Below are 24,101 nucleotides of genomic sequence, written 5' to 3'. Positions count from 1 at the left end.
AATGTAGGCTATTATGACACGGCTCTTCTCAATGCCGTGGAACGCTCCGTTCACTTGCATGGGCCCTTCCCAACAACGCCAGCGTCTTCGGTTGCTAAGCAACGTCAACGTCTTTGGCCAACTATTTCTCTGCTGATCAACACTACGAATGGTAACAATAAATTGTAAAAATATACCTTGTGAAGTTCTTTTTTCGTTTGGGAAGTAGCCACTCATTATCGAAAATAAGCCCCTTCAGGTCGAAGCAAGACACCCCCGTTGGTTGTCCGGTTCGCCCTGTCTGGGCTTATTTTCCCGAAAATGACCGGCGTTCTATCATCCCTTACTTAACGTCAATATTACTCTGTATGTGGAAGGGAAAACAGCTTTATTTGTAATTACAATATTATGCTGCTGTATTTTCAGAGACCGCCACAGATATTTGAGTTTGCTGCTTTCATGGGAGTCAGACCTCTCTCTATGGGAGCTCAGCTCCCACTGGCTCCCACCTGACTCGAATCCTGCTGGAGACCCCCCTCATGCTCCTGATTTGGGGGGCTCTATCTCACATCGTATTGGTGTACCCCCAACCCATCCCCTGGCCCGGTGAATTATGAATCTGAGAAGTGAAATGAGGATGAAAGGGGAAGGAGATCATGGCTGATGGAAAACGTGTTTAACCGCGGTGATGGCGGACATGCTAATGACTACGTAGATAATGGTTGATTTGTAGCTCAAAGTGTACATTTACAGGGTACAAGGTCTGCGGAAGTGGGCGTGGAGTCCTTGTTTTTCCACGTTCTGGGACTATTAGGGATTAAACACTGAATATTCATGAAGAGCAACCCCTAATGAAGTTTTTTGGACTAAAAGCATGGCCGTTCATGAATCATAGTAGAATACTTGATCGAGATCAAAATGGGTTTGTATAACAGTGCAGCACTACTAATAATAGTACATGTAAGGTCTTGTTTTCTAACAACCAATATAAATCTACTTTTTGCAACCAAAAAGAAGTCTACAAATTGGATGCCTATTTCGTGTAATTTTATTCAAAATGTGTTTTTGCTCTGATTCGGTAGAAATTGCCGCCATTTTTTCCGGTAGTAGATAGATTTTTGGAAGAGTCAGATTTTCCATAATCATTTGAATAATCAGGGTTTCATTTGTAAGGAAATTTTACAAACAGAGCAGTGGACAAAGGGCTGAACGTCTTTGAAGGGATTTGCAGGAGATGCAGGGGAAAAATAATATAACCATCTGTGAAAATCTTTCCTACTCACTTTCTATCCAACAATGGCTGTCACTCAGCTAATCTGCATCTATTTCCCGCACTCAAAAGGCCAAACTGGAGTTCACTTAAGTGTAATCCCTTTTTTTTTTCATCCAATTAAATCGCAGATAAAACTTATTTATATTTAGCTTTTAAAAGAGGAGCTTCGCTTTTGATTAGTACTATTCCATATGAGAATACAATGGAGTTGAAGTGTAAGCTACTGATTGGAGTAATTGGGTAGTATTAAAGTAATAATGGAGTATAGCCCAGCATTGTTCTCGTCAGTCGATTAAAAACTATAAAAACTCTCACTATATTTGTCTTCCCGTACAGGCAAGAGTTTTTATTTTTGAACATGCTGCACGGTTATGGATGCGGTGCTGTTGGAAACAACACACCACAGCGAGACCACATTTAAAAACCTGCGGTCAGCAGAATCCTTTGGGTAAGCTATTGTGGCGGAGACAGACCGACCCTCCCTAAGCAGTTGATACATCATCCCCATTATTTCTAAATGAATTACAGCAGAGGTTCAAAGCAAAAGAGGAATTGCTAATGTGGCCCACTAAAACCTCTCCAGGAGAAACGCAGGTTAGATGAGAGGGTTTGTTAACGCTGCATTCAACATCATGCTTTTTGAGATGGAGTTTTAAAGGCTGGATTCAACATCAGACCCAAACTGAAGGATAGAGACTCATGCCAAGGTGAAAACAGGATTTAATTTAGAATAAACGCATGAACAGGTGGTCTTTGACAATATTGTAATCTCTATGATCATTCAGAGTTTTTATGTTTTTCGTGACATTGAGGTGTAAATCATTGCGCTGCATTTGTTTTTTTATTCAACGAGAACAATAGCCAGCCTGAAAAAAGATGAAAGGCTGTTTTTATTCTAACGATTTTCTTTTTACTGAACTGAACTGAACTTCTCAAACTATATTCGTGTGGACTTAGCAGAGTTAGAGTGGGGACTGTGTGCTGTGCTAACGTCTTCAAGGCTCAAGGGTAAAAGGTAATTCGGTAAGTTTGTAGTACACCGCCATGCTCCAAATCGCCCTCCTCTATAAGTGTGAGGAGCAAGATAAAATACAAGCCGTGATGGTTCATTTCGACCTGATTTCATTTTTTTTACTGTATTCATTGAAATAGCCGCAGCCATTTGTAAGCACAGGGAATGGGTTCTCATCCTTGAGGTTTGCAGTTATTTAGGCTAATGCCCTCCGCCTGAGTTGGCCGCCTTGGATTCCCGCCGCATTTAACGGCCGTAAACACTGCGCCGTGCGGACCGCACATCATCACAACGATGACCGCGTCTCCCTTCGACTGCTGTGGATTCGCGCCGCATAAACAAGTGCTTACGAGGCTGCAAACACAAACAGGAGGGGAACAAAAGGCGGATAAAGAAGAGGAGGAAACGTCCCTAATGCTTAATAAAAATGTGTAAAATGTGCAAAAAAAATAAAGACAAAAACAACAAGCTGGATGAAAGGGGGAGATGATTTATTGTCTGTAAAGATAGAGCCCTAAAAAACATTCGACGCATATTTAGGTCATCCTATAATTGATAACGTGAACATAGTTTAAACAAAGCGATGGGGGTATAGCCAAGGAGTACTGCCGCCTCAGAGCAAAAAACCGTGCGGAATAAATGTTTATCTATCGGAGTCTACCCTGTGGGATGAATTGCAATCTTGTTCTGGTTTGTGCATAAATAAAACAGTCCATTATTGCTTAGACATCTTACTTATAAAATATATTATATAGTTAATATCTATATTTACACTTGCTAGATGCATGTTTGTGTTTCTATTATGTGTAAATACAAAAGAAAAAGTGAATTAAAAGACGGTATTCTTCTTCGTATAGGTCATGTTACAAAGAAAGGTATTCATTTGAGTGTATGCGCTCAGCCAAGAGAAACGCAAAAAAGTCACACTGGGCAAACCTACAGATCTACACAGATCTGCTGCCATCCACGTAGAGGAGCTATCACACTCGGCACACGTTCTGATCTGGGTGAGTGGGTTTAGGCCTTGACAGAACAGCTGTTGTTTCTATAGTACATTGCTTTGGTATGTACCGCACTTGATGCGGAGGTCCATTGTGAGCAGCTGGTGCCTTGCTTCTACTGCTGCTGCTGCTTTCTGCAGTGTGATGGTGTAGGTGTGGATCATGTCAGCTTCTGCTGCTTTCGCTATATTCTAAACAAATTGTTGGACGTCATTCGTTAATGGCGACGGCTTTCGGCTCCGGCAGGCAATAGTTTCTTTTCATGGGTCTAATAGCGGCCGAGTTGGTTGTGTTGTTGCGTTATGTGATGCGATTTTCCCATATGTTCTCTCTTTATGTTCGCTCAACCTGAGCTACCTGAACAATAGCGGCCCGTGGATGAGGTGAACGAGAGATTGCAGGCAGGCTAACATTGCTGCAACAGCAGGACCCAATGAAAGAGGAGGGGATGGTCATTGTTATTCTGTGTTAATAAATACTCTACTCTATTCATCTGGGAGCCGATCTGTTTCTGGGCAATTTTGAATGTCAGACCATCAACGAGTTTCATTAGACCCATGTCGGCAATATGTATAATTCAAAAAAAAAATATCGGTGGGCTCCCTAAGACATTTTCATATTTGTTGCCACTTCACAAGGTGGGATGCTTCATGACGAATAATTTGGATGGAGAGGTTGTATTGATCTGTAAGAGCTTTATTGATTGAATGAGGTGTAAGTAATGCAGTCGTTTTGTGAATGTGTGTTATCCATCCTCACTTCTTGCGTGTTACATAATTTGTCTCAATGGGTCTTCACCTGGTTAAATAAAACATTGGATGATGGCTGTTTTTAATAGACATTCAAGTATGAATCTGTGTTACATAAAAGCACTGAGTAAGTAACATGGACCTCCAGTTCACTATATCCTCAGAATAACATTAGCTCTGCTACAATATTGAGATGACATCGTGTGCAGACCAGTGATGGGTAAGTGCAACTGGAGATGAAAGAAAGATCTGTTTGTTAAAAGGACTCTGACCATTTTAAGTGGCCTACTTAGCTAGCACACAGAACGAAGTACATGTCTTGAAGAACTACGAAATGTCATTGAGGTAGAGGCTTTCTATGAGGGAGAGAGACAGCCAAGAGTAAGGCAAAAGGAAGTCACACACAAGGAAGACGCAACATGCTGCCGTAGTGTGTCACAGTCCCTCAAACATGTAATCTTGGAAAGTAAGCAAAAAGGGCAGAAAGCAGAATATCATCCCCCAGAGCCACCCTCTGCTTTACTTAATCAAAACAAGCCGTAATCCTGCTGTAAATCCCCATGGATCTGTTGCGTATTACGGCACACCTGCACAACATAAGCTGACTTTATGAGCCTGGTGACACAGAGTGACAACCCACTATGGGGCCTGAGAAGACTGCACAGCATCTCTGCTTAGACAGGCCAATATGCTGCTTTTCTCCCACCATAAAGCCTGTAGGAGGTGCTGAGTGGAAGCAGTGGGTTGAGATTCTATGGCTCGTCTTCTATTCACCCTCGCTGGAGTAAAGGCTTACAGAAGCAGTGTTGTCCATTGTGACGGAAAGACCGTATGAATTGGTCAAAACGAGTAATAAAAAATGTGGTCTGACATTACTATTGCTTATGATATGGTACTATAAAGTACTGCATATATTGCTATATTTTTGTGCTGTATTATAAGTATATATATAATGCATTATAGCTTACTGCCATTCAAGAGAGTGGCAACCATTGCAAACGTTACAGATTTGCGGTTGGAATAACAAAATAACATAAATCCGAGGAATCCATCCAGGAATTCCGTGCTAATCCAAGATTATCAAGGAAAGACGGAAAGTGAAAGTAGAATAGACACTGAGAAGGAACATTTTGATGTGAAGCTTAGAACTGTGGTGCGGATCTGTGTTGGGCTAGCTAGTGGATATGTCATATGCAACAATGCAGAGGGGAAAATGTAGCATATGACATAATATAAGAAATACTACAAAAACTGTTGTATTTCTTAATATAAAACATTTTTCATTTTCAAAAAATCCCTTTTTGGAACATGTGGAGAATGTATGCTTCACAAAATTAACTGTATAACAAATTACAAACATTAAATCTTATTATCAGTCCAGAAAGTATTAAGTTAATCTTTGGGGAAGCCATGACTCATGGAAATACATTCTAAATCGAACCTTGGTGGGAGGTAATGAAATCATGGTTCCCCAAAGATCCAGAAGGTTTATCCACCCAAATAACCAATATGGCTGCGAGATGAGGTCTATAAAATCTTTAATAAAGATTAACAACGTTGTTTCAAATCCACATTGAGTGACATGTTTGTTGGCTGAACACTCCACTGCCTATTCGATGTATTAGACTGTGAGAGACTTTGTTGAAGAGTAGCCTACTTTTACTATGCCTTATATTGTGCTCATGGGAATTTAAGTGTTAAAAAATGAATCCCTCAGCACAGAGGCCGTTTGCCATTACAAAAGAGACAAGGTTAAAACGAAACTTGAGAAATAAAGACATAGTTCTCATTTATGCACTTCAGCGCCTAACGGATTTGTCGCCGAGTTCCTCCTCGCAAACTAGGAATTAATTCCACCTCGACTGTCGCTGAACTCCCTTGTTCATTATACAAATACCTGACACATCGCAGTCCTGGGATGATAATAGGCGTCAAAACCCACAAAGTATTTTATGGTGACTGACTCTTGTACTTTGAAAGAGCTGAAAGTGGAAAAAAAGGAAAACATCAGCAACAATGAGTTTTTCTGGTTCTTAACCCTATTTTCGATCAGGGATGAGGCAGGGAGAGAGAGAATGGCATTTGATGCTATTAGCGGTAAGAGCTAAGTGAGAGGATACGATTTGACTGTGTGAATGCAGTGATGCGTTCAGGCTTGTGATACCATCCAAAAGTCACATAGAATCCTTCAACGACTTCACCGAGTCTACTGAGACGTATTCTGCTCGCTTCGCAAATCCAACTTATTTTGCATGATTGCCTCTTCTGTCCATAAACGCTTGTGAGAAAGACGTCAGCATGAGGTTTAAACAACTACTCAATCCCGTCTCAATGGGGACAGGAAGGCTACGGAACGATGTTAAGGGATGGCAGGATAAGCGTCCAATGGCGCTTCTCAATGGTGATTACTGCTGCGTTTACATTTCATTTGGCGTGCCCAATGGATTGACTCCCTGACTATACTGTAAGCTTCAGTTATTGCCAAATCAACCAAGTGACATAACTAAGTGTTGCGTGTGAATGTGTTGAAGAGCAAGGCGTTCTGAGCGCATTCATGTTCAAAATGGGATTAGCACCCGGCCAGCACCACCATTTTCTAGGGGCGTAGCGACGCAGCGCCGTTTGTTTGCTCCACTAGTGACCTTTGAACTTGATGAAAGCCTTCATTCACTCTTCTCTCAGGTATCCTCTAACCTTATCCCCAACTCTACCCACATTTGTTTTTAAAAGATAGAAAAATATCTGTTTATTTGGGAGTAATTCCAAAGACTGCTCTGAAAGCGTCCCAGCTGCCTGCAGCTGCATCCACCTCATCTTCCCTTCACTGCCTTCCCCATGCTCACACCCTTGGTTTACCTCTGCCTGTTTACACCTTCCCTTGCTAACAACAGTTCTGAGAAGGATGATATCTAACCTGGCAGAAGGGTCAGAATAATCCACCAACAAATGTAACAGATAATACATTTGTAATAAATAGCCCAAACAAGAATACCGCAGCATCCACACATCTTTCAAATGTGCATGGCCATCCAACTCCCAAGATATGTCAAATAAATGGATAGTTTTTGTTCATATGGATTTAAGAATGATGTATTTTCTATCAATTCATTCAAAGGAGAGAGCTATCTTAAAATAGCTGTTAACGTGAAATGCATTTTTGGTGATTAATACTAATCACACTCTGAATCTTCACTCCGAGCTTGGTCACTCCACCGGACCATACCAGTGTGATCTTATCTCATCACTTAGCCAATAGTTCTCCTGCCTTAACAAAGTTCTAGTGTATATAGTTTGCTTTAAGCTTGGATTCTAAGTGCCACCATCCCTTGTGTTTACATTGGAAATGTGTGGAAAACCAATGAAGTCTTTGTCAAGTGTAGGTAATCAGCGTTAAAAAACATGTGTTTAATTTGGTTCGAGATACTTAGTTTTTCAAAGTGTAGGACATTTACATTGTCTCCATCTCACTGTGTCCTTTTAGCCCAAATGGCAGGCACTAAAAGAACAAAACACTGTAAAAACTCCTTAGGAATCAGCAGGGGAAAGAGATACAATGCTCAACATGTCATGTTTTGAATGAGTTATGAGTGAATTACATAGCATGTCATTTTTAACCGATATAGCTAGGGTTTAGAATGGCACTGTTTCTTTAACACCCTTTCAAGATGAATGAGAGTTCAAAAGGCCCTAAATGAGGTAAGATAATAGTCACTAAAGCGGGTACCCTGTATCTACCCATGCCCATTCCATTGTTAGATGATTAGAAGGCATATTTCCGGCAATGGCGAGAAGTTAAAACTAGATCAGTATGATCCTTTAAGTAGTCTGGAAACGAATCAAATTATCGTAATGCATAGTTTAGCTCCATACCCTTTGCAATATCAAACATCTGCTCCTGTTTCATATTTAATGGTGGAGAAATTGCCTCAAATAGGATTCTTTTTGAGCTGGTCAGCAGGAAAAAAGGACATTCTTATTTGATTCTAATGAAGGCAAAACTTTTTGTCCATCTCAAGGTTATCTGGCGTGGGGCTGGCCGCACATAGGCGATCTGTTTCTGCTGAGCTCAGAAAGATCCTATCAGGATTTTACCATCTAACGTATTTAGCGTCCGTTTGAGAAATACCCCACATTTCAACACATGCGATGACCTGGAATGTTTGAGTGGATGTGTTACTGTTCAGCACCACAGATGCCCTTCTTTGCAAACATTATTTATGTGAGCTATTTGGCTGGTGTGTTAAGGAGGTGCTTTGGTAGTTTATCGAGGAAGTATTTCAAGGAGTATTACTGCCACTGTAAGTGTTAAAATATTCGACATAAATGGAATATGACCTTTTAGCTTCTCAGCTCATTTTCTCTAAAACACTATGCTAAGTACTCCCACGCTATCGCAATTTAAAGCCTGAAGAATCAACCAAAATTTTTTGCCCGACTCTTCCTATGTTTAGAGCTGTGTTTTTATCCTTTATTAAGTGGAAAAACATCTTTCTACTCTGAATGAGGCATGCTGTTTTATTAGACCCCATTACAACTTCTGGTAAAAAACATGAAACAATAATGTAATATGACCACACATTAATATCACAGCTATGATGTGATCAGACCCCTGAAGGCCAGCGTAAGAGCCCAACAAATACATTATGAATCCGAAAGCAGCATAAGTAATGAATGAAAGATTTACGTATTCTCCTCACCTGCTGTCCTGCAGGGTCGTAGTACTCACACCAAGATAGAGACATCCTGCATGCTTCGGCTTGTATGTGTGTGTGTGTGTGTGTGTGTGTGTGTGTGTGTGTGTGTGTGTGCGTGTGCGTGTGTGTATGCGTGCGTGCGTGTCCTTGTGTGTGTGTATGTGTGCGTGCTTGTGTGCATGTGTTTGTATGCTCCACGGCAGATGGTATTGGAGAATAGACAAAGCAGTTGGTCTTAATTAACCTTTTTATTCTGCCGTGACACCGGTGTCAATCGGGTGGTGTCACCGGTGATGTGCTCTAAACAGGTCCGGGTGGAGCTGGGAAGGAATGAGCGGTGCAGAGAAAGAACGTTGGAGGTCAGAAGGAGGGGAAGGGAAGAGGAGGAGCAGAGAGCGCAGGGGGAACAGAGAGGGAAAAAACAGCCAAAGAAGAACAAAGTTCAGGCTGATTTGAGCGGGCGTGTCATAATATCTTGGCATGGCTATGCTAATGCTGCTGACCTTGATTTGACTGGCGGGAACAAGGTGCATGGCAAATGAAGAGAGGCGGTACACGTGTGTGTGTGTGTGTGTGTGTGTGTGTGTGTGTGTGTGTGTGTGTGTGTGTGTGTGTGTGTGTGTGTGTGTGTGTGTGTGTGTGTGTGTGTGTGTGTGTGTGTGTGCCTGTGCCTGTGCTGTTGTTATAATACACACCCATCACGCTGTTGTTAGCCTGAATACAGCACCCTGCGTCTCCATCGCTCTGTTTGATGTGATAATTATTGGTGTGTGTCTGGGGGTGCAGCGAGGTGTCATGTCCGTTTTAAACTCACTCTCTGAGTACATAGCAATGAGCTTTGAGTTATTTTTAAGACCCGCTCTCTTCTTTCGCCATTGTTCAGTGTGATTGTCTATCATTACGATGGACTTGGTGTGTTATCCAAAAAGAATGAAAATAACGAGAACAGGTGCCTGAATTAGGTATTTTTTAGACTTGACTGAACGCAGCCTGTCTTTTTAGGTTTACATTTAAGTGATTTTTCTCGTGTTGCTGATTAATTGTTTCAGACGTGGCATCACCTTCGTGAGCTATCCTTCGGGATTTCTTAGCGTTAAGGTACTGTAAAGTGCACTATGGCATTAATCAATCAGTGTTCATGTCTGCGTGGATAACGATGGGATCTGGCGAAAAACCTTTCTGCTTGAAGGTGTTATATCCCTGCCATAAAGAACACTTGATGAAGCCTTCGCTTTTCGATTCAATTAACAGGCATATGGGCATCACGATAAACCGAATGGGCAGAAACCCACAGACATGCCTCTGAATTGCAATGTCTGGCTATGTCTTGTATCACTCCAGCGCAGGCCTGACACCGACAATGGCTTTCTCCTGCGTAGCAAGCCAAAGCCTGGGGCACAGAGATGTTTCAGAGATACAAATCACATTTAAGGATAAAACAAATCAACTATCATTATCAGATCATTCCTGACACCTTCATTGCGCTGCACTTTAAATAAACCCTGGCGATACACATAAACAAATCATACAAATCACTAGCCGACAGCTGTTGCCCCAATCTTCCTCTGTATTGTCATAAGAATAAACATCCACTTGTCATTTCAATGTGGCGTTTATGATTGGAGGAGCCAGATCACAACACAGACCTGGCATCCCGAATTGACACCTGAGTGCCGACTGTTGGATGGATCCGTGTTGAGATTACAAAAAATTGAATCCCCATTTAATATATTAAATACGTATTGGCTCCATGGGGCGGTAGGCAACAGATTCTCCTTCTGTTTGACTATATTGCATTCAACTCTATGATGCAATGGTCGCCACGATTCGTTCCGGTTGTGTGTAGAACTGGGAGGAGAATGGGGTGCAGGGGATGCAGACAGTTATGCATTACCTTCATGAATATGTGCCGTCTCAGCTCCCACAGAGAGGGTTGCCGCTGGATTGATTGCCATCCGGCTTCACGGTAGTGGCCAAGGCACACAATGCACGGCGGGAGGGGGGAGCGTGAGTTATGGTGGGCACGGTGGGGAGGCCGAGGGCATGGGGCGTGGATTCAATAAGGAAGGTAATCTTCACCTGGCGACCGGGCTGCCGTCTCCACACTTTTTTAAAGGTTTCTAAAGCCCAGACGATCACGCATCGCGAGTGTCCCCTTGTCGTCGCAGCACAACAAAAACAAGAACTGGTATTGTATGTTTTTTTAAAAAGCAGAGCAGACCAGGCGTGAATCTAGTCGGGCTGTTTTGTATTTTGTTCATTTTGAAAAAGGACGTTAGGTCTATTTTGGACGTGGAAATACAAAGGCAATATTTTGTGTCTGATCCTCCCCCAACAATGTGATTCTGGTTTTGTTGGATAAATCCTGTTTCACAATCTGGTTTTGGACTCACATGACCCGTAAAGACACGACACGTTGAGATATCCAGGTGTGAGTGCTTGCAAAACAATCTTAATTTACATTCACATTTAGGGCATTTAGCAGACGCTTTTATCCCAAGCGATTTACATTAAGTACATTTGTCAGAAGAAAGAGAACTAACAATATAGCGCTGTCGGCACAGGGGGGACGTTCATAGAACCAATTGCAAATGCACTTACAATTGCTAGGTTAACCCATTCCCCACATACAGTACAACAAAGATAGCTAGGATAAGAGGGGAGTTATAATGGCATTTTGTAACATGTGCCATAAGGTGATAATGTCTGTGTATTGCATTCCAATTCAGGACCATTTGAACTTTGTTGACCTCTCATTTGAGACAACATGTTGTCAATGTTCACAAACCACAAGACATTCTCATAAATTAAAGCAAGTATTGATTTCCTGCTCACGATAACCGGGGACAAGCTTCAGTCACGGCCCCTGGGGGCCGTTCGTTGATCATACAAGACACAAATGGTGGGGAAAATATAGCATGGAAAAAACAGATTCAAACAAACAGTAGAAATTTGAATTTGGCAACATTACCCTGAAGTTCATTAGGGATTAATAGATGCATCTATGACTCCTTACCCAAATTTTCCATTAGCAGAAAAGTTGCAGCTAAAAAGAATAAGTAAGCAATGGTGAATTATTCATTTGAGTTTGGCTTGAATTTAACAAACATGTTAACTTTAACTTTCATGTGATTATGTTTTTTGTGAAGAATTACAGATTTTTGATAATGCATAAAGATACCTTGTGTTTTCTTACAGCCTGCAGCTTCAGCAATACATACAGTTAATTAGGCTGCGAGAGATATGTTTTATAACAGACTCCTTTTTAAAATATAATTGAGGACCAAAGTGCTAACCTTGTGCAACTTCATTAACCACAAATAAAAATTCTCCCTCCAGATGCAACAAAATATCAACTATTCAAATATTATTCATGTGGTCATAAATAGTGATTTGGGACACAGTCTCATTAACTCATTAGCAGTCTTTGATGTGTGTGTGTGTGTGTGTGTGTGTGTGTGTGTGTGTGTGTGTGTGTGTGTGTGTGTGTGTGTGTGTGTGTGTGTGTGTGTGTGTGTGTGTGTGTGTGTGTGTGTGCCCTTGTCCACACAGCTATTGCCAATGAACTCCCCTGAGCGTGGAGAGAAAACACCTACAAATGAAAGGACTAATCTTGAGAAGAGGCCAAGTCACTCAATAAAAACAAAGGAAAAGAGGGAAAAAACCAAATGACTGCAGACATCGCCCCAAACCGACCACGGACCCGACCCAGCCTGGAGCGGATAGCTACCGACCTCCCCGGGAAAACAGATCAGTTGTCCTCACGGTACCGTTCCAGAAAATAACAGATGAAGCCGAGGCTGAAGCAATTGCAGGGTGGAGGCCAAGCGAAGCGCAGCTGTGCAACCTAGCATTTAGGGGGAAGAGCAGCAACAACAACAACAAACACAAAGTTATCCCAGCTCTGTGGAAGTCGTATGGCGGTAACGGCCCCAGAAATAGGACATTGGGATTTACATTCTGATCAGGGTGCGGCAGAGAGATGGGGTAGAGACTAATAATTTGGGGGTAACTAATGGGGCTTTCCGACTGCATCCCGGCAGCCCACACAGAGTATGCCAGGCATCCACTCTCCGGATTGGAAGGAACGAACACCCGGTACCAGTTGCAGAAACTCAAGCAAACCTCCCCCGTACAGCTCTTAGAACTGAATACGCTTTGTAGCGCAGGACTGACAGTGAGTCCGCCATTGTTATGGCTAGTGTCTTCACTTCTCTGTCCAACCCATAGAAAACTTTCTCCCCCAAATTGCTATTGAACATTTGAACTGAAATCATTCTTCTGACTTTCTCATTTGGTATATCGGCTTAAAAAATGCAGCATGAGTGTAAAAATATTTTTGGTTCATTTACAAGCTGCATGCATCGTTTACATTGTTGTTCTGGGTATTATTAGTAATTGACAAATTTGGACTTTGTTTATTTGTTGTCGCTTTATTTGCGTTACACGTAGGGGATTACTGTGCTTACACAGTTAAAGAGGAAAGTTTTGTCTGAAGATGACATTTTCTTTGTGGTTTATTTTTCCTCTGCTCGAAGAGTGTCCTCCACTCACAAGCCCTCTCTCTGAGCGGTGGTGTCGCTGCGGCGCAGTGCCCGTGGCACTGCTCTGGGTCAAGGGCACGGGCAGCAGAGTATCTCGACAATTGCAACACTAAAAAAAGCCTTTCCCTAAAGCTATCGTATGCTACTTTCAAATCGTATTTCTGGCCGGCACAACAACCGTCATAACCATTAGAGACCACCGCCACTGTGACCGGAGGTGACTGCGTCGCACTTGACCCCAGGGTCATTGCGAGGTTGGGTTAGTTGACGCCGAGTGAGCCCTGAAAACAATCGACTCATTTCTTTTGATTCCTGAACTCAGGCTCCATCAGAAGCCGAGTATGGCTGTAGAGTGCGTGAACATTTACGAAAATCTCTTCAGCAGAAGAATTGATTTCCCATCAAAGTCATCCTGTGGGATCTACAAAGAGCAGTTTGGTAATAGAACGGCTCTTGTTGAGTTTTGTAAAAGATGATTTTGTAGATAGAGCAAAGTACCGTAGGTTGTCTCTTGCCCTTTTCTTATTTGGCTGAAATTGTGGCTCTTGAAGTCGTGACAGTACATTTATGTCAGACATATTAAAGTCACAGTGTGTAAGATTGAGCCTTTCCCAGTTATTCGTCTGCCCAATATTTTCTACTTGTAGAATATATCAGTTATATGATGCAGTTTTATGGATAACACAATTGAAATCACTATCAATCAGCGTTAACTGCAAATATGTCCAGGTCATTTTAGAGCTAGTTGAGAACTTGCATGAGGTGACATGTTTGTTAGAGTAACATGAGTCAATTTTGTTAAGTCGATATTAATGATCCTTTTGAATGAAATGTTTACTATGCTCTGCGTATCACCACTATCTTTCCCTTTACATTCACAAATAAATATGACATTAACATAAAAGCAACACAACCAGACAGTAATTACAGATGCACACTTACACAATCATATGCTGTAATATAAACGTGTAACACTTCACATTATAATAGGAATTATTGTGAAGGTTCGCCAAATGTGACAGAGTAGCTTTTATATAGCAAACAGTGTTATTGCTTCACACGTGGTGGTGATGGATCTTTTGTTTAATCACCAGTTTAATGGGAGATTAAATTAAAGATCTCATTTACATTATTGAGCATCGCTCTTCTGGAGATTCTTCCTGAAAGGCGAGGATGTGAAAGAACGCTTCAGACTACTGCCATTGGCATCCCACTGGCATACTAATTGCCAAGGGACTGGGATGCTGAGCCACCAGCTCCTCATTTCTTTGTCCTATTTATTTTGTACCATTTCAATTTAAAGTCAAGTCAAGTTAACTTTATCGATGCAGCATATTTCGTAGACGAGGCAGACTCCAATGTGCTTCACATAAAAAGCATTATATTTGATTCCTGTTTTGTTCTGCGTGAGAATGTTCACAGCTCTGAAAGTTTGACAGTATTTGATGAGGGCATGGACATTGATTTCCATGACACACAGGTCCATGCCTGTCTGTCATGGACATCAAACGTTATTTGTTCATCTTCTTTTGTTGAGAATCAATGCAAATATAACAGAAGGTCACATGTCATAAACACAATTTGAGCGCATAACAACTCATAACCAGTCCACAATCGGTGCACCTCCAATCAGATGTCACATCCATCTATACTCAGTGCACATCCAATCACATGTTCCGCCATATTCAGAGCCAATTTAGTCACATGTCAACTCCACAGATAAGTGCCACTTAACACATGACTGAAAATGGCACAGTTTGTGTAATTATATGACGAATTAAGGTGAATTCCGCGATGCACCTTGCCTAGCTTGTAGTTTATTCATTGGTTCAAGTACCTGCTTAGAAGAGTTTGATTTGGGCATTTTGATAGGAATAACATTAACATTTAAATGTAAGGCAATTAGTAGACGCTTTTATCCAAAGCGACTTACAATAAATACATTTGTCAGAAGAAAGAGAAACAATATATCGCTCTCGGTACAGTAAGGATGTCATAGAACCAAGTGCCAAGCACTAACAATCGCTAGGTTAACCCATTCCCCCGTATAGAACAAAGATAGCTAGGATAAGTAAAATTTTTAAGTGCACATACAAGAAGAGAATGTTGCAGCAACACCTATTTTTGATATGGGTCATTCAAACTGTATTAAAGTCTTCATCAAACATCCTTTAAAACAACTACAACCTAACCGAGGACATGCAGGCATATTTAAACTTTAACCTTAAACAAGGATTTGTTCCAATAGGCAGTGGTCGTCATAAACAACTATCTCTGTGCCCCAACTGGGTTCCTTCTTCACAGAAAGCAGTCTCTACTTGGTGGCATATGGTAACGCAGTGTCATCAAATAGAAGAGCGTTTGTCTGCATAGACTGTGTGTGTGCTTTGTGAGTTGTTCAAGGGATTACTATTGAAATTGGAAGGCCGATGCACAGTGGATATCTCTCTGTCCCAACCTAAGGCAGGGAGTGGTAATTCATTTTCATTTCCGAAAGCCCAGAGCACTAATACAACATAAACATCGTGTCACATTTATTCCGGCTTAGTATTGTGATATTTTGAAAAAAACAAATATGATTCTATGGAGTTGGGGCCTATACTCATGGCTTTACTTTGTTCCCTCAGAAGTTCAGGCGCAGTCATTTCATGCGGTTATTGGTCTCTTGCCCAGCGGTTGTATGTGCTTTTAAGAGCCATGTTTTTTTAGGGTTCAATGTTGCAATTGGATAGCCAACTCCTGTGAAATTATCCGTGGTTTTGGGCGAAACCCATGCAACCGTTGTGGTTTTCAGACGCGGTTTTCCAGTGATGTTTAGTTGTGTCGTCATAATAATACTAAACACACTGAGCCCAGTGGCCTGTACTACCAACCTCGATTAGTGGGTTAGCGAGGTATGTTGCGCTCAAAGCCTGGGTTAGCTGGGACACGAAAGTCGATCTCTTTTAGCGTCGCTGTAGATCGGAGTGACAGCTTGGCAACATCCACAGTTAGTAACGAGAGATCGTTGAACAGAAATAGTCCTGTTAACTAGTAGCTACATGCACAATGTCATGCAGGCTAATAGGCAGCCTGGGCACGTAACATACCTATGACTAGGTAATTGAGCTAAGCTAGCAGCTCCATGCTGACAAAATAATGTGTATTTTGTGTATGTATATCAATAAAAAAAATGTTGATTGCAGTGTCGATAGTTTTGCTCTCAAATCTATTTTTTGATTGCAGTGTGGAAGGTTTTGCTCTCAAACCTATTCTGTTTGATTGCATAATAAAGACACAAATCTACCTCCATACTGTATCACCATGGTGATTTATGCTCCAACCAAACCTGGTCGGGAGCAGGTTTTCAGATAAAGGCAACCACAGACCGGACCAACTGCCCGATTCGCGTCGGTAAATGAAGTCGGGTTATTTAGGCCCCGTCCACATGAAGCCGATTTCATGGCGAAACCGCAAAGGTCTTGTACGGTTCGGCCTTCCGTCCACACGAAGCCGGCGAATCCGCTGACCGAAACCGCAAACTTCTGAAACCACCCTCGGAGGTGGTTTCAAATCTACCCGGTTTCGTTTTGGATTCGTTTGGACGCCTGAAACCGACTGAAACCGTAAACCATGACGTCATCGCCCCTCCCCTCGACCCTCTAGCCAATGACTGTTAAGCCCGCGGAGTCTCAGAACTCACAACAACAAGGATTTCTGTAGCAGAAGCTATGGGCCTGGAATGTGTACTACAGCGTTTCTACAAATCTACCCGGTTTCGCTTGGCTTCGTCTTTACGGAGATACTGCGAAACCGGATAGATCGAAACCGTAACGGTTTCGCCTGTTTAGGCTTCGTGTGGACGGGGCCTTAATCTGGCCGACTCGAACACCGACATGGGCGGTACACACCTACGGGATTACAGCCGACGCCGTACATTCCACGAAAACCGGAAGTAGCAGGTCCTAGGAATTGCCAGCGACCACAAACAGCAACAGTCTATCCTCCACCATGGCGATGAATTGTTGCTCGAACTCTTCGATCCACAATATTCAATCCAAGGTCAACAATCAAAACAATGCCAAACAATGCGTTGAGAGAGTGTGGTGACATCTTCTTGGATTACGCAGTTTATCTGGTATGTTTACCATCCTCACTTCAGGGCTTCACTGATTCGCTAGTCAAACTGCTAGTCATCCACCAATCAGAATGGTAAAAGAATGACCGACTCGAATGGCCGATTACACAAGTTGAATCGACTGAAATGAACGCCGACGTGGCCGATTTGAGCGACGACACCAAATAGACCCCGGCGCCGATTTTCGGTCCGGTGCGTGTGGGCTTGCCTTAAATCTATCGGGTTAGATCGGCATGCGCAGCTTCCTAGCCCATCTTTTGACAATGGCGTCACCATTTGTGGGTGTTCCCGTTGACCTCGAAGCCCGTCTCGTACAGAGGTCTCTCCGACAGAGGCTCTTTCGGGACCGATTCCTAAGCATTGCCTGAGAATATTTATTCATGAGAGATACCGGTTCTCATCAGAGGGTATTCGCTATTTGATCGTCCTTGTTGGACCATATGTAAACAATGCTTTCTGTTACGCATTCTGTCTCCATGAATGAGAGGTAGATTGGAGGTAGCACGTCAGTCTTGAACTTATGCGTGCAGGGTTTTTCTCCTAAATGATGCGCATTTATGTGAAGCGTAAACCGTTCCAATTCTCATGCATATGCAATAGTTAATTCACTAAAAGTTATGGAAATAAATTTTGTGCGTATTTCGAACTTGAACCCATATTCCCAAGGCCGTGCTGGCACCACATCTATGGGGGTAAAAGGCATGATGCTAGACCTGCGAGAACTGAGCCCCGGCGCTAGCGTTGGGGTGTTATACTAATCCACTACGCCATCGGTTGAAAACATATGCAATACATTTCTTGCATAGGCCTATATGATGTATTTAGAGTGAATTCCCTAAATTATAGAACATGGGAGGTTGGACGTTGCTTATGGATTTTGAAATCATCATCACTCTATAATCACATCCTATAATACAATTCTGCATTTGGCATAGTTATTTTATAGACAATATTCAGAATCTTTTCATTTATACGCATTTATATATACTGCTTGATCTATCCAGTTTGTTAAGGTGAGTAAAATGCAATAAACGCCCCTTTCAGGTGCACGCACATTAAAACATAAGCGGAAAACCCGGCTCAACTAATCGAATCCTAAGTGAGCTTAGTAGCCTACCATTTAACTCTGATCGCGAGTTGCGTCTCTGTCGACCCAGGCCGGATATGTTCAGCGAGGTTCGTAGTACAGGGCACTAGTGTGTAGTTGATGCATAGCATGTGTGGATATTTGTGGATGTGTGGTATGTGTTAATGTGTAGCCTTTGTGGACATTTAGCATGTGTGGACATGTAGTATGTGTAGGAGTTTAGTGTTATGGTTGAACATTAGGTCTTAACTTGATTGTTACTCCCATAAAGCTAGAGGACAAAGCGGTTTCTAAATGTAGATAGAGAAAAGAGAGGAGGGTCAAAAACAACAGAGTCTGGCTGGGATGGATGCATGGTTATGTTAATTCTCAAGTGTCTATTTGACTTTGGTTGCAGCCTTTATAAATAACGTCGGTAATGTGGAGAACTAACCAAGTACAAGTCAGGATTCGCCATCATGTCTTGCTTAAGTGCTTTTTTGGCAGATGCGAACCTCAGTGTGTTATTTATATGTGTGTGTGTTTGCCCTTATGTGTGTGTGTTTTGAAAATGATGTGTTTGTGTATGTGTGTGTGTGTGTGTGTGTGTGTGTGTGTGTGTGTGTGTGTGTGTGTGTGTGTGTGTGTGTGTGTGTGTGTGTGTGTGTGTGTGTGTGTGTGTGTGTGTGTGTTCGTGTGTGTAAGTGTGTGTGTAAGTGTGTGTGTTTGTATGCGTTAATAATTATGCATGGCATGATGCACGATCCAAGGAAACCCTCCAATAGCGCGCCTTCCTGAGGTGAATGTAAATTAGCCCCTCGGCCGTGTACTCCACCATCCCTCCCTCCCTCCCTCCCTCCCTCCACCCGTCTCTCCCCACCCGTCCCTCTCTCCCCGTGTGATTGTTGAGGATAATGGGAGAGGACAAGCGGGGGTGTGCGTGTGACGCTGATCGCAGGCACCCCTGGCCGCGGCGGCCATGCCTGGAGAGCCGTGTGAAAGCGATCTGATTTAGGCTGCTAAAACCGATGAGTGTCCGTCACACCTGCGGCAAAGTACATTTGAGGGATGCGAGGCAACGCGCGGACAGCGCGTCGCTACTGACCGCGCTGCGTTGCGCGCCTTTTATGTTAATAGTGCGCGGTGGAGGAAGGGAGACGCGGATGATCTCCGCTCTCTACCGCAGTGCCCTCTGCGCATCATTGTGCTTCCGTTGTATTAAAAGAACGCCATGAATAACCAGAGGATGCGTTTGCGAGATTACGGTCGTGGTTAATGAGGTTACCAAGTAATGAGATGGGAATCATGGCAAAAAGGAGCTCAATTTTGTTTTTCTCTCATTCCAGTGCAATATTTTGGCCTGTAATTTCGACACTGTGCGCTTGATTTATGAAGAGCTCTGACATGCTCAACCGGGAGGCTTGAGCGACCCACCACTGTTAGCATCATTAGTTAATATCTATATTCACCTCTGCTAGAACATCATTCACCCAGACAATGTTGAAAGGCTATTATCAATGAGTGATGGAGTCTTAATGACCGGGATAAAGCGTGCACCTGCGCCCCAGTTGAAGTCTGATCGACAGTGGAAGACCCTGTCTCGCCTCCTTGTAAGATAGGATAATCATCCGTAGGTTAAAGGACTGTAATATCCGTGTAATTGTGATTTATCGTGACTATGAGCCATTCCCTTGTTTTGAACAAAGTTTGGTTAGGGTGTTAACGGTTTATGACGTACTATAGCTGTCGTGAGACGACTTAAGTCTTATTTTACTAGCTGCCAGTTAACACGTTTCCTAACCCTGTTAAAGATGTGTAAAACCATTTGTGAGACGATTAGTAGGTGTAAGGTATGAAAATACGAGTAAAACTAAACTCAACTACAAAACCAAAAATGGTGGTGAAGGTGAGAATCTTTAAGGTGACTTATCTTGATAGGAAAACAATAACACACAGATTAGTGCAAACGCCTCATAATGTTGAATTCATGCACCCCACCTTAAAGTGAAAGTAGTCACTTTGATGGATTTGCACTCATGATGCCTGTGTCCTCAACATTTTATTTCCCTTGATAAGAAGCCACTTAGCCTGATTACACAGACAGACGCACAGACACAGACACCAAACACGTACACACACAGACACATACATCTCACACACACACACACACACACACACACACACACACACACACACACACACACCGTCCTGCCTGGCAGCTTTAAGCCACACGTCCCCTGTCCCCCCTTTGCCCGGACCCCCTGAGGGACAGCGAATGGAGAATCTATAGGAGCCCTCTCACCTCTCCCTCCGAGCCAGGCCACAGCATCAGCCTCAGCCCCGCCCCCGTCCCCCCCTATCACCTCCACCACCCCCACCATGGGGTCCCAGTTCAGTGTGCACCGGTCAGTCAGCGCTCCGCAGCATTAATCTGCTCTGACACGTGACTTTCCTCTCCCCGCCCCCCGCCCCCCCTTCTTCCCCCCCTCTTGGAGGACATCCCATTCTGGGATGCGCTCCAACATGCAGTGCGGTGGGCTGCTCCTGCCAGAGTGATGCAGAGTGTTTGAGCCTCCCTGCTGGTGGGCGGGAAGGCGGGGGGAGGGTGTGGTGGTGGTGGTGGTGGTGGTGGTGGAGGTGCAGAGGGCTGTAGGAGGGTTAGGGGAGGGACGGAAGGGGAGATGTGAGCGATGGTGGACCTGGGTGAAGAGGGATGGGAGGATTGTAGCCTTTGATTACCGAGTGTGGATGAGTAAGGGCCGGGATAAGCTGGGTTAATGATGTTAGACGGGGCCCGGGCGGCTGCCTAGTTTATTTTTCCTTCTTGTGCGTGTACGTGTGGAGTCTTGAGTCGCTGGCAGGGGCTGCAAAGGCCCGCTGCCAAGACGAGATGATGTGTAGGCCGATGTTAATGTGAAACATTTTGAAACACAAGGAGGAAAACATATTTTTTTCGTTCTTTATTTTGTTGATTTTATTGATTTGTTTATCTCTGTTTGTTGGGAGATAAAAAGCAAGAATGTGTTTCATTCGATTCTTTTTGGCGTTAAAAGGTGGACATGTCCTTCTAAATATAAACGGTGGTTTTTTGATCCATTTTTTCCCATCTACTAAAAGCCCTGTATAATTAATGGCTCACTCACCCACTCACACACAGACGGACACAGCCGCCCTGCATACCAACGAACTTGTTGCAAGCTTCAAGCCTCAGTTGCAAACTTCCTTTCTCTCCACCTGCCAGCCCCGCGCTTACAAACGGCATCAAAGTTCTTACAAAAATGTGCACCGTGTTGCATTCGGAAAAGGTCCGCGGCAGAAGTTTCTAATCCGCCCCGAAAATGCGTGTTTCAGCTTCTAAAACGTAAACTAGCCACATTACCAATAGTTAATCCATTATTCATAGTGCTACGCATGCTCTTCTCCAGATAATTAGCAGAGTAAATGTATTGACAGAAATATATATTTATGTTTCTTCATCCTCCACCTCACCCAGATTCTCTCAGGAGAAAACACCGCACATGAACATCAAAGCACAAATTTCTCTCAACACAGCGCTCTGTGATGTTAAACCCAGAGAGTTGCAGAACGTTGCTCCTCTCCTAAGAAGATACGGAGGCGGGGGGGGGGGGGGGAGCTCTCGGGCCCCCAGCGTTCCCGCCTGAAGTCTGCTTGGGCAGGGCTGTACCTGTACCTGCCGTGACATGAGGGGCCGCCTGGGGGGGGCGCCAGACTAATAGACCGGGGCGTGTGCCAGATCAGGGGATCAGGTGTGTTGGAGGCCAGCTCCTCCCAAGCACCACCCTCCCATTCTCCCCCAGGGTCCTGGAGACAAAGGCTGGCGACCCGCTCCACAAACGTCAGAGGCAGCACCTGCCGGCGTGACTGAGCGCGGTGGTGCGGCGGACCACCTGCCGCCAGGCCAGGCATGGGGGCACGGCGCCCTCGCGCAAGAGTGACGAGGGAGATGAAAATACGCAGCGTGCTAATTTCCACCGTACACAAGATGGCAAAACAGCAGTTTAGTCGTACATCTTGTGCGTCGTCTGCACCGGCGGGAGTTGACGCTGAGGTTGGGGGTTTCTGACTGTTGATTCAGGATGATTCAGATTTAAGTTCAGAAGAAGTTCAGAAGAAGTTTGAAATAAACTGATATTCTTCTGCCTGTTTTGGCCACAAACCCAATGAGATCACAATGAGATGTTTGCAGATGTCCTTGTTAAAAAATGTATGTCTATTTCTTTTAATAATTTTTTTAAGGCATGAAAGAAAAGCATCTATCTGGCCGTTAATTACAGAATACAATAATTTTCTGGCCTTGGACGTCAAGAGCATATTGTATGTTGACAAGGTGGCAGAAATAGACTGGGCATGTTCTTGAAGTCCCTGGACACACACCAATAATTATTATTGCAACAATAACAACAATAATGGCGAGTTTCATTGCTGCCCATGATGATTGATTGATTGATACATAAAAAACACTTTCTCTGTGCTCTGTAATTATATTGAGGGGTGGGAGGAGGGGGTTGATGGCTGGTCCCACTTGATCTCCATTTATATTCTCTTGTTTGTTTTATTTAGTGTTTCTTTCCTTAGTCAAAGTGTTGTTCAGATACCTCTATTTCCATCTCAAATGGAAGGAGTTTTTGTATGTATGTCTCTCCTTCAAATCGCTCAACCTCCGTATATAACAGACACGATTTCGTAGTAATCATTGATCTAATGGAATATCCAGATGAAACAAACATGAAATTATTCATTCACTCACCATATATTCATCTATAGAGGCCATGTGGCTTTTCTCCCAACAGAACCCAGTCTATGGGCGGTTGGCACTTCAAATCAGACGTGAGCCTTGCAAATGTGGGGGCATGGTGGGGAGAGATATGGGGTGCAGAGGGTAAGAGGGGCAGTGGAATTCAACGTCTCTTTGAGCTGTCACATTCGCTCTCCCCTGATGTCTCCCTGACATCCCCAGGACTCTGCTTTTAGATGGCAGAGTGCTCTCGGCCTCCTCATTGTGGTCATTACTGCATCTTTCATGATGTTGGCCGTCACTGAAGGCAGACGTTGTGTCTTGAGAGACGACTGTCCATGTGTTGATCAGAGACTTCTGCCTTTGTCTTGAATTTCAATTGGTCGGATGCTTTAAGAAATATTTTAGTTAATTAAAAGATGTCAAAGTGAAATCACACCACACATGTTGATGTTTTGACATAATTTATTGATAGATGTTCTGTATTAAAGTACAATAGGTCACATTGTACACCAATCCTTTAAAATGGCTGCCGCAGTGCAAATTCACAATATTTGAGCGTGTTGTCTCTGCCCCTGCCCCCTCATCCCCAGACTAGAAAGCTCTAGAGGGTTGCCTGGTTGAGGTCACTGAACAACACAAGCACATTTCAACATTAATCTTTAAATAAGCGCATATACGGTGACATGCATGTGCATAATATATGCTTCAAAATTCTACACAATATACCTCTAAGGAAAACGACAACAAGCCCTTTTGAAGAGCAACAAATCGCTGTACACATGTATAGTATACAGATACAGAACACATTTACATACTGATACAGAACACATGTATGTACAGATACAGAACACATGTTTATATTGTTGTGTAACTTAAAATGTTAACTGTACCTATATGAGTCTATGCA

At 43.3% G+C, this 24,101-nt stretch overlaps 1 protein-coding gene across 1 annotated transcript in view; it reads right to left on the bottom strand.

The window, feature by feature from the left end:
• Window positions 1-22,362, bottom strand: part of LOC115550764 (keratin-associated protein 5-1-like) — a gene marked incomplete at its 3' end in the record, with an annotated part of 100,539 nt that extends 78,177 nt beyond the window's left edge. Inside the window, exon 1 of the mRNA XM_030366052.1 lies at window positions 22,127-22,362. Within this exon, the coding sequence (XP_030221912.1) occupies window positions 22,127-22,362 (236 nt within the window). The remainder of the gene's footprint in view (window positions 1-22,126) is intronic.
• Window positions 22,363-24,101: the final 1,739 nt, after the last annotated feature.

This window comes from Gadus morhua, chromosome 9, assembly GCF_902167405.1.
Source record: "Gadus morhua chromosome 9, gadMor3.0, whole genome shotgun sequence".
Classification (NCBI taxonomy): domain Eukaryota; kingdom Metazoa; phylum Chordata; class Actinopteri; order Gadiformes; family Gadidae; genus Gadus; species Gadus morhua.
This window is presented reverse-complemented; position numbering and strand designations above follow the sequence as displayed.